The 16,116-nt window shown below is 38.7% G+C and overlaps 1 protein-coding gene across 15 annotated transcripts in view; it reads left to right on the top strand.

Moving 5' to 3' along the window:
* Positions 1-10,251, top strand: part of esrrga (estrogen-related receptor gamma a) — a 128,852-nt gene extending 118,601 nt beyond the window's left edge. For 10 of the 15 annotated variants that reach the window (XM_078944071.1, XM_078944076.1, XM_078944072.1 and 7 more), the window contains 3 exons: positions 1,598-1,704; positions 1,778-1,940; positions 5,053-6,451. In XM_078944071.1, the coding sequence (XP_078800197.1) occupies positions 1,598-1,704; positions 1,778-1,940; positions 5,053-5,297 (515 nt within the window). In that variant the 3' untranslated portion in view covers positions 5,298-6,451. Of the gene's footprint in view, positions 1-1,597; positions 1,705-1,777; positions 1,941-5,052 lie in introns of all 15 variants that reach the window. The other 5 variants (XM_078944079.1, XM_011491066.4, XM_078944078.1 and 2 more) reach the window with 2 other exon arrangements.
* Positions 10,252-16,116: the final 5,865 nt, after the last annotated feature.

Genomic DNA, 16,116 nt, shown 5'->3' with positions numbered 1-16,116 from the left:
GGGACAAGATGTCATGGAATTAAGTACAGAAAGTGAAAAATGTAAAGGTGCTAAAAAAAAACGTATTCACCAAATGTGTACTTTTGGATTAAATGCATCACTGAGCCCTTAAAATTAAAAAGACTATATACATTTAGAATACATAACAAGGGACATCACTATACAGCATTACTCCTTACCAATGTTTTGTCCTCACTTACCCTCCAGGCTGAACAGTATCAATAAGTACCCACGTGATAATTATAGCTATGTCAGTATACATTTTCCTGTCAACTATGAGTGGTGCAATCCTATAGAGCTCAAAACCCCATCGCTCCTGTGACCAAAGTGTGTGTTTATGTGTAATAAAGAGCTCCTTAAGAAATTCACGTCTAATCATTTTTGATTATTTCATTGTCCAAAAAAAAGACTGCCAGTTGGCAACAACTCTGGCATCTTCACTTTACCATGTGTGTATTTTTGTGTGTCATCGAACCAATTTAGATACATTCCAGTAAATTCCTAAGAATTTATATTTATTTATAAATGTGGTAATATCTGTGTACATGCTTAAGCAAGAAATCTTACCTAATGAGTATGTACCGTGAATGTGTATTGGAGATTGTTAACGGTATAAGATAAAATAAATTAGTGCGCATTGCAAACAACAATAGCTTGCAACTTGGACATAATTAGACGTCTGCCATTACCTGTCAACACATTTTGAGATAAGAGGTCTTAATGCACATGTAGGACTTGCCACACATCTTAAGAGGAGACACTTTGCCGCAGATGTTGTGGGAGAAATATCTTCTCTCTCTCATCTATCTGCCTCTTCTGGCAGAATGTTCCTCACACAAACACATACTGAAGAACCTCTGCAAGGTCTGACAGGTGTGCTTGCACGGCCCACTGTCTTTGCATTTTTAAACACATGGCCCGTGTGGCTGTTAAGGATTGCACTCAGACACACATATGGGCAGGCAGGCAGGTGTGAATGGACAGGTGTGCGAGCAGAGGACAGCTGTGAGGAGAGGTGTGAGTGGGCAGGTGTTCCATTAAAGAAACAGGAAGGTAAAGATGGACAATATATGTGAGAGTCGCAATAAAGTGATCCAAGTGAAAAAAAAGTAATTTTTTTAGATTTAAAAAATAAGACAAGAATTATAGATAGAGTTATAGATTGCGACTGAAGGAAAAGTCTGATAAGCAAATGGAAGGACATGGATTGACACCAAAGAAACCAGTAGGTTTAAGGCCATAGGAGAAATGAGTGTGTGTTTTCTAAGAGCGCAGCAGCAATGGCCAGCATTGATTCATGGAGGTTTGGCAGAAGGAGATAAGGCCTGCTTCCCTCAGAGAATAGCCCAGGGCACATGGGAGAGCGGAAAGAAGCAGACAGAGGAGAAGGACTCTGGTCAGGTGGATGGATGAGAGGTGGGAGGGGAAAGAGAGAAGTCGACCTTGACCCCCTTACTTGCTTTGGAACAAGCTTTACTGTTTTCTTTGTCTTGTTTTTTACCCAGAGTAAAGAAATGCCCCCTATTTACCAGTTTGCTTCTTGTTGAATGCATAAATTAATAATGCCTGTCCTTTGCTCTCTTTCTCTCTTTCTCAGGTTTCTCCACACTGTCTTTGGCAGACCAGATGAGTCTACTGCAGAGTGCATGGATGGAGATCTTGATCCTGCGTGTTGTGTATCGCTCGCTGTCATTTGAAGACAAAGTAGGTTTCTTTTGAACTTTATGCAAGTCCTAGTTTGATCTGCAAACTCAACTTGTCTCCAATATTCCTTTAGCTGGTGTATGCTGAGGATTACATAATGGATGAGGATCAGTCTAAACTAGCCGGACTGCTGGACCTAAACAACGCCATCCTTCAGCTGGTCAAGAAATACAAATCCATGAAGCTAGAGAAAGAGGAATTTGTCACTTTAAAGGCCATTGCTTTGGCTAATTCAGGTTTGAAACTCTTCACTCTCAGCTGTTTTTGTCCGTGCGTGCTTGTGTTTGACTGATAGAGGAGAGTTAATCCTAGGAATCTCCAATCCCGTGGGGCTCATTTAAGCTGAGCCATCAGAAGACTGATTTCAGTAGTCTGCATCCACACACGCTCTCAGAAGCTTCTACAGCACAGTAAATATTGATGGAAATATTTTAACAGCTCAAACAGTTCTCTTTCTTTTTATTTCCCTTTGAATGCAAGGATGCGGTACAAACATGCAGGAACACATTCAATCTGAATCCCACCCCCAAACAAAGCGGCAGTCCCTTTTAAAATTAACATAGCCGTCCCTTTAGATGCCTGTTAAATAAGGAGAAATCATTAGATCCCAAAACCTGTCGATACAAGCCGCTCTGTGATGTGTCCAGCTGCATTGACAGCTGACTGACACGCAGTCCCTCACACACACACCTACTCTTCCTCTCATGACCCGTCTTTTGAACTTTGTCTTGGAAGCCAGCCAGCTCTTCAGTACTCTTTAATTACAAGGGGGGAGCTGTCAATACAATGTGTTTAAATGGAAGAATGCAATACGAGATTTTAATGGGAAGGGAGAAGCTTTTCATTCTGCTGCCACCACCACCAGCATAATGTCAGTCATCACATGTGGAGGACTGGGACTGTAATTTTGAACAAATTTGAAACAAAACAATCACTTAATTTGGCTTTTATTTCGAACTTCACTATCATTTATGTTCTGAGAAAAGGAAATTAATTTTATTGAAACTGTACTTTCATATTTTATATAAAGAAATAAAAATAAGAATTGAAAAGGATACAGAAAATACACAGTTCATTCATCTTACTACACAAATACACTTAAAAAAACTTCATGTAAATTAGTGAAATTGACATGTAGCTGAACTACTCTGCATTTAAACTGCTTTACCTTCTAAGTGATTAAATCAAAACAACTAAAGCCTAAATGCAGCGCAAACCATGTAACCCACTCAGCTGGCTTTTCAAGACAACAGAATGCTAGCATTAGCATTTTGAAGGGCACTGACACTAATTAATTCACAGGATGCTAATCGTCTGCATTAATGAAGCCAAGCCTTAAGAAATGTTAGAAAACGTGCCCCACATGTAAAGAAAGTTAAACTAACCATGGGAAACGGGAGGTGTGTGCTTGTTTTTGTGCATGTGAGTTTATGCACGCTGCTCTGTTAGCATGTGTGCTTTAACAGTCTGACATGCTTGTGCTCATTAGTGTTCTGCTGTTTAACTCATGACAGTTCAGTGAATTTCAAAACAGACCAAAGACATTTCTACCAGTTTAAACCCACAACAAATAAACAACAGGTGGATTTTATTTACCGCGGCTTAACCTTCCCTCCCTGCGCAGAAAACCACCCTAGAGTGAAAAAAGAAAATCAATAGATTTTATTTAATCTGTTTATTACAATATACTTTTTTTTTTCTTTCGCTCTTAGCATCTCACTTCATCAAGCACAGTGTGAAAAAAAAACAACAACCAGGAAATTTAAAAACAAATGAAAGCTGAGTTATTTATTGATCCCCTCAGAATCCAGCCCACTAACCAGCCTGGTCCTGCATACTGATACATGCATTACACTGTATAGATCTGTTTGATGCCATTGTGTGTGTTAGTTTGCACATCTATGTCCGAGCTACCATGTTGACATATTTCATTTTAGTTGTTATTTTTATACCTCTCATGTTGTAAAAAATGTATTTACAGTGTTGTGGCAAACCTCCATGTTTGTAGGCTTTCCAAACTGTAGTAAACAAACCACATTTATGTTTTTCTTATATATTTCAATTCTTCCCATCATGGAAGTAGCTTGAGGTGGGCATGGTCATGATGGAAGGGATAGGTGGAGAGTATTGATACTTGTCTTGTGATTATTATTTAACATGCATGTAGCCATTGATTGGAAACATTGATTGAAGAGTGAGAGCTAAAGGCCAGATCACTTTAAAACTTTGCTTCCCCCGGGGGTAATACAGAGCAATATTATTGAGGAACATTCACATCCTTTACTGCTGTACACGCTGAAACTCACCTTCCATAGAGGTGCAAATGAAGATTGTAGATGTGTATGTAGCAGTGTGTTTTTGGCAGACACGCCCAAAGTTTCAGTTGCTGCTGCATCTCTTCATCGTTTCACACATCTTATTTCTCTCTTCTCCACCTACTCATCTATTCACCTGTCCATTCATCACACCCACAGATGTTCACTTTTCAGACAGAAAGAGGAGCTGGGTCTGGCTGTAGAGCTGATTATTGCGCTTCAGTTTTAGATCTTTACACTGAACTAAAGAAAACCAGATCAATTGTAACTTCATTGTAATTTTCTAAAAGAAGTTTGCAGAACAGTTTATAAGCATTTCTTTTATTTTATTTTGAATAGCATTAAAGAGGAAGCTTAAAGAAACTCATTAGAAAAGATACAGCTTTTAAAATGTATGTATCTCTAAAGCTACATACACACCGGGTATGTTCAATAATGTGTTAAACAAACATTCTTGAACGGTGTTCACACTGAACTGTCTCTACCCAATACTGACTTATGTCCACCACCTACATTTGAAAGAGGCTTGGTGTGAAATGTGGAAGCAGAGCAAATATCATGTATCTTGCTCCAGGCTTTTTCTTTCACAGCTCTATTCCGATATATGTTGTTATGTAGTTCCAGCACAAACCATAATTTTATAATTCTCCTTTATGAAACATTTTCAAACGATTGGCACTTCCATGAATGAAAAGGGACACCATCCATTCGTCACTACCAAATCGGAGTTCCTGATTTGTTTAAGTTCAACCTGGTTTGATCTTCAACGTGTGGTCAATGGCTGCGTGTTTTGTACATAGAGAATGAAAACCATCTTAAAAATGTGCGCTGCTACTCATGAACGCAAGGGTTTTCAAAAGGTGCATGTACGCGTTTACATTAACTTTTCATTGATAGTGGTCACTTATACACACTTTTTTTAGATTGCATATGAAATTCAGTAGAGTAAAAAAAGAATTGTCAGTGATTATAGAAATCTATTTAAATAATTTTGTAATTTTTTTCCATGTTGTTTTTTTTTTTTTTTATTCAGACTCCATGCATATTGAGGATGTCGATGCAGTACAGAAACTCCAGGATGTGCTCCATGAGGCCCTGCAGGACTATGAAGCTTCTCAACATCAGGAGGATCCCCGCAGGGGGGGCAAGCTGCTCATGACCCTCCCTCTGCTCCGCCAGACCTCTACTAAGGCTGTACAGCACTTTTACAGCATCAAGCAGGATGGCAAAGTCCCAATGCACAAACTCTTCCTGGAGCTGCTGGAAGCCAAGGTCTGAGGATGAAAACAAGATGGAAGGACAGCTAGGCATCAGTCTGAACCACTTCAGCTTCATCTCAGATTTTGATCTACACTTTTAAATGACCTCTTGCCCTTTTAAACAGACACGTACACTATATACAGATCCACAAACATACACACAAAGGAAAAGAACTTTGTTTCTGAGGTCTTCTTGCTGACACGCTCTCCCCCCTTGACTGGAAAAAAACTACCTAGTTGTTTCACCCTGACCCAAAACTCCCAAGTCTTTGACCAAAAGACACTTATTTGAATCTGGGAAGATGCGGACAGTCATTTACCTGCCCAAAGCCATGGGGAAGACCAAATGTCAGAAAAACAAAAAACTCAACAACGGCAGTGACTTCAAACCCCAGTATTATATAATACAAAAGAAACTATATGCTTTGGATAAGAATTAGGATATTATTGACAATTCAACATGGACGTGTTTGAGAAAATCAAAAACCTTCAAATTAATCTATGTAAGATTGTAAGACTGCACTTCTGTTCCCTCTTCCCCTCCTATATCCTCAGTTTTTTTTAAGGACGAGAAGAAAACGAGGGGAAAATTGAACACTTTCGAAGTATTACTGACATTTTGTTGTTAATGTACAGTAAAAGAATGGAAAGATGGACAGAGGAAAGAAAGAATGAAAAGAATAAGAAGAGATTTGCCCCGCCAAAGAAGGGAATGATCCATTCAGAGGATGCTAGTAAACCTAACTGTCTTACTCCGAACAGCTAGTAATATTTTGTCTGGTTTTAGGAAAAGCTAACTGGGCGATATGTTTGTTGGACCAGGATGGGAAGCTCCTGCTGGAAGCACTTTCTGGTTTCATTCAAAAGGGTTGACTATTTCCCCAGAATCCCAGCCACAAAACATGTCAGTATTATCACAGTAAAAAGTGTTTGCAAAATGATGAAACTTGGAATGGTTTTAAAAAAAGGACAGCCAGACAGCAGTTTGATGTTTGCTCAAGTGTGAGAATGAATCATGTATAATTCACAGCAAACGTAACAGAAAGACCAGTTTGCTATTGAAAATTTTACTCTCTATCCATCTAAAGTAAACATCATCTTGAGTCTGTGGCTTATGGTCAGGCTTGTCCAACAGTTTCCATTGTTTGTGAAATTAAATATTTGGCAAAAACACTTGGAAGCCTGTTTGAAACATCTTCTACTGCTTAGTTGCTTGGGTGTGCAGCTTTCCACAGAACCAATTTTAGTCTATGTGCCATTTAAAATAGTCCATGTTCATTAAGCGTGCTCCAAAAGCTACAACATTTCAACTCAGTTTGACCCTCTTTGCCCTGTGATGTCACCAACTTCAAGTTCTTCTTCCACTTCAGTTCAGAGGAGCTTCCCAAAGCAAAGAAGAGAAAACTGACTGAAAAAACAGTTACTGTTGCTTTAAAACTCTTTTTTTCTTTATTTCAACTTAAAAAAAACAATCTTAGCAATACCAGTATTAGAGTTGTAAATATTTGTCATCCTGTATAAGCCACTTTGTTTTCATCTTCAAAAAACTGAAACCATACAAACATCTTCCCTTTTTTCCATCAGCCTGACCAATTTCAGCCATAATCATTAAAGTATTGCAAGTAATGATATATTAGAAAAACCTTTTATCTTATAAACGCTGAGCAATTGGGGTTTTTGAAGGGATAGTTTGTGCATATCACCTAAGTTTATGGTATTAACATTATGCGCCACTCTTACATATTGCAGAAATAGGAGGAAGGTTTAGAGAAGGACTTGTTGCTTCTCTTTCTCTCTGTGTCAGTTGTCATAAGTTACTAGGGAACAATTAACAATTTCCTCCATTATTAGAGCAAAACGTGGACCAGAAATAAAGCTACTGGGTTAAAGATATCTGGTACATTGTCCTCTCAATGGCTTTTCTTTGAAACAAATAATATCTACGGTAGTTAGATTTATTCATTTACGCCATAGGGCTTTTTTTCTTTCAAGTCTTTTATTTTTAAAAATAACTTAATTAATTTTAAATGGATGGCTGGGGAAACAAATGTAGACAACTATTAACCTCATTAAATCTACCCCTCACTGTTTAAAATGGTTGTTCAAGTTTGCATTTTTGACAGTCCCCATGGTCTTTTGAAAAACAAAATAACTCTAAAATATTGCTTACTGCGATACATCCTTGAAAGAGATAATCCGATTACAATAACCAATCTGAGTTTGCAACCATGCTTTAACTGAATTTACAGAATTTTCTAAAAGTGGGGGTCTGTCATATAAACAACACGAGTTTCTCATAAATCTTGTTTTGATGCCGACTTATTTCGCTTGATTTTTTAATCAGCTGCATTAGCCTCCATATAAACTGATCCTCTGAGGTCTTGCAGTATAGAAATGTAAGAAGTGACTTTAACTAATGTAGCTTAACAGTAGCTTTAACCTTCTGAATGAAGAAGATCACAACATTTTATGACAGCGATCTTCAATTGTCTGCAACAGGACTTGTCACAATCTAGAAAATAAAGCAGCTGAGCAGACAGGAAGGTGTCTTACCAGGTTTCATTTACATAAAAGATGCATTTAATCAATTGAACATGATACAAACTGTGTTGCTAACTGATGACAGCTTTAAAAAGTAGACTGTTGAAGGTTTATGTCATTTTTGGAGTTGAAAATGAAAGCCAAAACATGTAATCTAGATACTGGTGTAATCTTATGTAAAATGGAACTTGTCACGGCTGAGGAGGGCAGCAGTTACCTGCAGCTGATCTCTAATGTTCAGGATCAAACCATACATTTCATTAGTAAGGGGTATTTTCTCAGTATTCTTAACTGCTGTATATTGTAAATTTAAAAAAAAAGATTTAATTCTAACATAAGAATTTTATTCTAAACAAAATCAAGAAAAATTGAAAAAAAGTAGTCCAGCCCGTGTGTTTCATGTTTGCTGATTTGTTGATCACAGAAAAACCTCTTTTTTCAAATTATTTTGATACAGTTTTCTTCTCTCTTAATATCTCCTCCTCTGTTGAGTCCTTTTCTCCTGTGGTGACTCCTATTTCTGTGCTGTGTGCTTCTTTAAGTGCAGTTGAGTAGAGGCCATGTTGTCTGTACGTCCATCAGATCCGTCTACAGGATGTCTGGGCACAACAATCCAAACACGACTAAGGCACTTCTTCTAGAAACCAACAAGATCAAATTACTGTATTCATCTCATACCAAACTACGCATTGCTAAATATTTAAGTATTTAAATAAAAAACACCTTAACGAGTATTTCAAAAAAAGGAATTATTACCCTTTCCTGTAGATTAAACAGTATCCTGTATATTTTAAGGTTAAATGAATCTAAATTTGGAATAATTCAGAACTGTAGGTGACACTTTTTGTAAACTTGCTGTATATAATAACTGCCTTCCATACATCTGGGCTTAATCATTACCTTAACTGTTGTGAAAAAAATAAGACTATTTCATTTTTCTGTGGAGTTGATGGGGAAACAGGTCACTACATTCATGCTATTTTAAAGACCAGATTGTTTGGAAGTAAATGCTCAAATGAATGTTTAGCTTTGAGGAATAAAATAAAGGGAAATACCCAAAAGGCATGTGTTTGAAGGTTAAACTTTCTGTGGAAGGGTTTCAGTTGGAACAGTGTAAACAGGTTGAACGGAGGGATGGCATTTGTTACATTTATTATTGCCACTGTACGTTGCTGTTCTGCAAAAAATGTATTGAAGAAAGGTGCTCTTTTCTTACTGTTTCTTGCTCTCTTTTACTGTTTTATGTATTGGGTCAAACCAGCACCTTCTACTCCAAGTGTGTATCTTCAGTCTGGTCATGGAATTGCAAAGCTGAATTAGGGTGATTGCAATGGTTGAAACTGGAAACGAATCTCAGAGTTGACACTCACAGACTAAGTTCTGCTGGCTGCTTTAGAAGGAGAATTTGACCTGCTGATCTAATACGATTCTTTGAGTTTTATTGCAACTTGCTGCATCTAGCCACACCTCTACTTAGCTGTAATACTAAAGGCAGAAAAATTTGTCCACTTCTCTTTCCTTTGTTCAAAATGAATATATTAAGTTTGGCCTTATCATGGATTGGTGACCTGTGTATTATATACTGTGTCTTTGCTATTTCCATCTGGATAGACATAACCCTGAACAAGATGAAAAGGTTGTATAAAAATGAATGGAACATTTGGAGAAAGAATAATTCACAACTATTTCAACAGTTTCGATACCAAGATTCTTTGCAGTCAGTGTAAAAATACCACAATTTATTTTAAGCAAGACCAATGGAAGATTGACTATCTGGTGTTTGGTCAAAGTTTTTGCCAGTGGTTAACTAGTTTGCACTTTCAAGTTATAGCTCTCATTTGGAGCTTTGATCCATTAAACGGAAACCTTAAAGCAGGATAGTCCATCAGTTAAAGCTGTCCCTAAAGCTAATGAAGTTAATCCATCTATTTACTGCTTTACTGTGTTTACTCATTTAGTTGTATTTAATCCCCAAATGTAACTGGCACCTGTGCTGCACCAACTCTGCAGTTTGAATTTACGAACAATATTTAGTGGGGGGGAGAAAAGATTGATCAAGGATTTAAAGACCACTGAGTGACGGAGAAGAGCTTTTACTGAGAGAAGACTCTGTAGTGTTATTGAAAACGTCTGTAGATTTTAGTTGTGCTTCACATCAGTAAATAAAAAAAAAGTAAAAAAAAAAAAAGAAAAACAACTACCTGTATATTTTTGTGATGTGTATCATACAAGTGTGCTCCAACAATAATGTCCATTTGTGTAAATGTATTTATTTCACATTGTATATATTGTTCAATGCAAAAAGAGAGACCTATGATTCTGTAACTTAAACTACTATGGGTTGAAACATTACACGTGTTACTCCAGACTATGCCTTTCAGGATTATTACAGTAGAGCAATATCAATTAAAACCAGGCTTCCAGTTTTGAAATCTGTTTGTGTGTCATTGATTTTTTTTGGAGGTTTTTCTTCCATATAAAAAATATGTTCGTGTGGAATAAAAGCAGGATTTTTCATAGCTGATTTTTACCTTTAGCTTAAAAAAAAATTATGTCAGGTGATACAGTTAACTTTTATGGTTGGAAAAGGTAGGTCCGCAGACGGATTGTTTGTCTCTATTTGTTCCTCTAATATCAGCAAAGCCGTGCAGATATCGCTGTAAGATGTCATCTCTCTGGTACACCGCTGAGCGGGTATCGAGGAATATGAGTCGATTTCCATGGATGAGCAAATGAGCGTTTAGATCCCGCCCACTCTCACTGATTGACAGACAGACTAAGTCTCCTGAAAAAGCTCTTCATGAAATAAATCAGTCATTCTGAAAAACAGCAACATGAAATAAAAACAAAGCAACTTTGGAAAATATTGATTTTGAAATCCGAGGTTCTGAAAAAAGACGTACAATTATAATTATATTCCACATGATTAAAATGAATAATTTAAAATGCTGTTTTAAAATAACGAACAGGTTTTCAAAAACAAAATGAAATATAGTCAATAATATAATGGCTAATTTAAAATCTGTGTGCAGGTTTTTCACAAATTCATGATCTTTTTATATATTTATGAGAGATTTATTGGTTGATTGTGTATTTGCATGAGGTCATATTTATTTATTTAATTCAATATTTATTTATTTATTTAATTATGAACAGTATAGGACTCCATACAAACCTGTATGGCCTGCATCAAATAACAAGGACGTAGACCAAAATCAATCTTAGCAATACCAGTATTAGAGTTGTAAATATTTGTCATCCTGTATAAGCCACTTTGTTTTCATCTTCTAAAAACTGAAACCATACAAACATCTTCCCTTTTTTCCATCAGCCTGACCAATTTCAGCCATAATCATTAAAGTATTGCAAGTAATGATATATTAGAAAAACCTTTTATCTTATAAACGCTGAGCAATTGGGGTTTTTGAAGGGATAGTTTGTGCATATCACCTAAGTTTATGGTATTAACATTATGCGCCACTCTTACATATTGCAGAAATAGGAGGAAGGTTTAGAGAAGGACTTGTTGCTTCTCTTTCTCTCTGTGTCAGTTGTCATAAGTTACTAGGGAACAATTAACAATTTCCTCCATTATTAGAGCAAAACGTGGACCAGAAATAAAGCTACTGGGTTAAAGATATCTGGTACATTGTCCTCTCAATGGCTTTTCTTTGAAACAAATAATATCTACGGTAGTTAGATTTATTCATTTACGCCATAGGGCTTTTTTTCTTTCAAGTTTTTTATTTTTTCACAATTTCATGATCTTTTTTTTCACAATTTCATGATCTTTTTATATATTTATGAGATATTTATTGGTTGATTGTGTATTTGCATGAGGTCATATTTATTTATTTAATCAAATATTTATTTATTTATTTTTATTTAATTATGAACAGTATAGGACTCCATACAAACCTGTATGGCCTGCATCAAATAACAAGGACGTAGACCACTTGATGAGTCCGTAGATTGAAAATGTTCATGCAGATTTTTTTCTCTAGACACGCTGCTGGGGACAGGTCATAGCAAACACTAAAACAACACGCAAGGGTAAAGTTAGAGTGAAGAAGCAGAGACGGAGGCATGTCATAGTCATTTGCATTTTTTAACCCCCCCAAAATCAGGTGAACAATGTCCAAGGGGCCAATGATTGCTGTTCAAATGATGAGTGATAACTCCTTGCGTGCAACCCGACTGTTAAAAATGAGGCAGTTTACACTCTACAATCAGAGTGTAGTTTGTGTGGACATCCTACGGGTATGGCTACCTGCATTTCACATGTACGTCCTTATGTGTGGCATGATTGTAAGGTCACCGTATGACAAAAGGACCCGCACATCATAAGTGCACAATACTTTATGAGAAACATTTGCAACACGCTGCACAATGATGTATTCCATTTTCATAACATCCCAAGAGCCTCAAGGAAACTACAGGACACACCTGCGCTCCCCTAAGGATGCAGCCGCTCCTGTCTATGACCCTCCAAAGGGCCTCACAACCCAAAAACCTGCAGCTACAGTGGCCCCAAAGGGCAAATCTCATCAACAAATCACTCAATGCAAAAACACTATAAAAAATTACAATGAAATGTTAAAAAAGAAAACAAAATAAGAATAACGGGAAAAGTAGGAACTTTGGGACATCGCTGGTTGGATGATGACGTCTTGAGTTTTGAAGAGGGAAAGCAGGATGAAGGATGTTTTATCTGACACGTAGTAAAGAGCTGATTGAGCGATGATTAGTAGTCCAGAGGCTAAAACAAAATTCTTCTGTCAGAAAATCATGTGATATCCCAGAGTACCTACCTTTTCCAATACCTACCTTTTCCAGTTTCTTTTTTAACATTTCATTTTGATTGCTGGAAATGTATTTTGTTTTCTTAAGAGTTTATTTTTTATTTTGTTACTATTATTTCTTTTCCTTTTTTTTTTGGGGGGGGGGGGGGGGGGTATTACTTAATTTCTGGAATGGGTGCATCTGACTAAGACTTTAGGTACCCAGTCTGAAATTCCAGACCACAGCTGAATTTAAGACCTTTAAAATAGTACAAAAACTGAAAAGAAGGAAACATGATTTGCAGCAAATACTGAAGACATTTTATTTTAAACGTATTTACTTCTTTGTGTAGAACAGTTCAGTTTTATCAACCAGATACTAAAAAGCCACTGATGTAATAAATTATGGACACATATTTTGACTCACAAGCTGGAAGTGATGCATGAAGCAGTAAGTGTGACGGATTGATTTGCTTGGGTTTAGAATTTTGTTTACAATATCATATCTCGGTCTGTGCTAAATAAAAGTAAAACCTCCAAACAATTTAACAGTTACTTCTGTGGCGGGGTCCCGCCGAGAAAGGATGCAGAGGAGCCAAGGTGAGGAGGATCTGTTTTTATTAAAGACCCGGTGAGCACCACGCAGGGCCATGCAGCACTCTCTGTCACTCCCCCTTCTCTCTAACCTGTGATGCTCCTTTTAAATGAGGAGCCCCTCCCATGGGGCGTGGCTCTTAATCCTCACCCAGGTGGCACCACAGGTAATAATTTTAAACATAAAATACATAAATGCACAAACAATAAAACACGGTGTGGCCCCCCCTCGTCATCTGACGGTGCCACACCGTCACACCATCCCCCTCCTCTGAGGGATTGACGATGTGCGGCAATCCCCTCAGCAGTCCGCCGCCGTGCATTCCCCACGCCGATCCGCCAGAAACACGTCCTTGCGTCGCGTCGGATGGTTGCATGGACTGCTGCTCCACGACGGCGACCCCTCCGATCTGCTCCTCGGTGCCGCTCCGGTCGGTCCCAGCCCCGGCAAAGGCCCTTCAAACGGCAACACGCCCCCGCTGGTCCCCTTCCGGATGGCACCTCCGCCGATCGGAGCCGCCGACAGCAGGTTACAGGCGAGATGATGCGCCTCTCCCGGAGCACTCCCCCGACGGCCCGGCAGACGTCGGTCCGCCCCTTGTCCCGCTCCGCGCAGGCCTCCAACGCCCGCATCCGCGGCAGTGGAACCGGGCGGTATGCCCGTCCCGCCTCCGGCCGTCTTCGCGCTCCGGCGGTCCGCCCCTGCTGCCCGCGAGGTCCTCCGCTCGTCATGGACGCCGATCTGGATGCCGTAGTTCTTTCCGGGGCCCCTGGCCAGGCCTGACGCTCCGGCGAGGCGACCCGGATCCACCCCCTCTTCCTCAGAGGATGGACTGCTCTGAGGAGGCGCTGAGCTGCCGGGGAATCGTTGTCCCCACCACGCCGCTGCGTCCTCACCTTTTTGTGGCCCCTCTGCGATCCCACTTCTGACACCATATGTGGCGGGGTCCCGCCGAGAAAGGATGCAGAGGAGCCAAGGTGAGGAGGATCTGTTTTTATTAAAGACCCGGTGAGCACCACGCAGGGCCATGCAGCACTCTCTGTCACTCCCCCTTCTCTCTAACCTGTGATGCTCCTTTTAAATGAGGAGCCCCTCCCATGGGGCGTGGCTCTTAATCCTCACCCAGGTGGCACCACAGGTAATAATTTTAAACATAAAATACATAAATGCACAAACAATAAAACACGGTGTGGCCCCCCCTCGTCATCTGACGGTGCCACACCGTCACAACTTCTTATATGTATTCTTATATCTTTTTTCTGTTATTTTCACTATGTATTTTATAATTTAGCTAAATGTTTCATGAGAGGTGACATTCCTAAAAAAAACATGGACTCTAGTCTGCCACCTCAGTTTAAATTGATCCATTTCCATAGAAAAAAATAAAATTATTAAAGTGTTGAGTCCAAATGAAGGCAAACTGTTAGACAGGAGGAATTTTTGTTGGTCATTTCTGAGTCACCTCTTCTTCTCAAGAGGACAAAACACAAAGACATTTTTCCATAAACTTCTGTACACTACTTAGACTGTAAAAAAGTCTATAGATGTTTTACACTTAATGTCACAACATTAAAAAGAATTATCCATTCAGAGTCATGAAACTAACAAAATTCTATTTCATACTGTGTTGAAGAAATATTCTTCACACGTTTTATTTATCTTTTATTCCCTTCATTCCTTGCTTCTTTGTCTCTCAGTCCCACTCAGACCTCTCTGTTTCGTTCCCTGCTCTTCCTAATGGCCGGCAAAAGTAAATGGGATGCAAAGGCCAGATATTTAATGTAGCATGGAGCTGTGAAGCTTTTTAAGAAGCCTTCCCTAACGGGGAGAGCTCTGACCTGCAGGCAAATATTTTTCAACCAGATGACATAAGAAGATATTAGTTGAAAGAGTCTTATTTTTATGGCTTTGCGCCTTCAGTCTTTCTGCAATTTTTCTTTCTTTCTTCTATTTTGGTTGCTCACGTTGTTTCCTTTAGTGGAAGTTTTGTTTTTACTCGCTTGCCTTTTGAAGTTCATTTGTTTTATTTCATCTTTGATTCATTATTATGATACAATAAAAGCTACTTGAGCATTTCGGCCGCTGCAAGGCTCTTATCGTTAACCTTGTGGAACGCATGTTGGAGTGAGTTCCACATGCCGCATCACTAATGGCCAACTGAACTCTGAGCTTCTCATCTGCCCTCTGGCTTCATCTGCATCCCTTCCATCTCTGGTTCAGGTTTGAGCAAGGGTATTCACTATATCACACTTTTATACCACTTCCTCTTCTCTCTCATAATTTCCTTCTAGGATTTTTAGAATTCTTTTTTTTTTTTTTTTTCATTTATTTATTTATTTATTGTTTCACAAAAGTGAAAATGTTAATTCAGGGTGGCTCAATAGCTGATATTAAATTTTTTTATTTATTATTCCAAATCGTAAAAGAGCACACTATTTCAATTGATATGCGGTTTGTAGTGTTCAATTTAAGATTTTTTAAAGGTATGCGTCTGTATGTCCTCTAGAGGCAGTGTTTTTCAACCAGTGTGCCGCGGCACACTAGTGTGCCGTGGGAGATGGTCAAGTGTGCCGTGGGAAATTGCCCTCATTAAATGAAAAATTAAACATTTCCCATCTCCAGGATTTCAGCTCTGTGTTCATCCAAACAGGCCCTGATAAAACACTGAGGAGTTAGGAATATAAAAGATCGTAAAATACTTTTTCTTTGCGTTTATTTTATTTTATTAAAGACATTTTGATAAGAATGACGTACCGCGATTCAGCTGCAACTCCGGCTGTATTTTGGAAAAGTCCCGCCCCTTTAACTGTCTCCACCAATCATTCTTGGGGAGCTTAATCACATGTCATAAGTCTGACCAATCAGAAGTGGTTAAAGTCTTCACTTCCTTGTCCCGATTTAGCTCGTAAAGTCGCTCAGTT

The sequence above is a fragment of the Oryzias latipes genome, chromosome 3, assembly GCF_053564925.1.
Source record: "Oryzias latipes strain Hd-rR chromosome 3, Olatipes_Hd-rR_3.1".
NCBI classification, from domain to species: domain Eukaryota; kingdom Metazoa; phylum Chordata; class Actinopteri; order Beloniformes; family Adrianichthyidae; genus Oryzias; species Oryzias latipes.
This window is presented reverse-complemented; position numbering and strand designations above follow the sequence as displayed.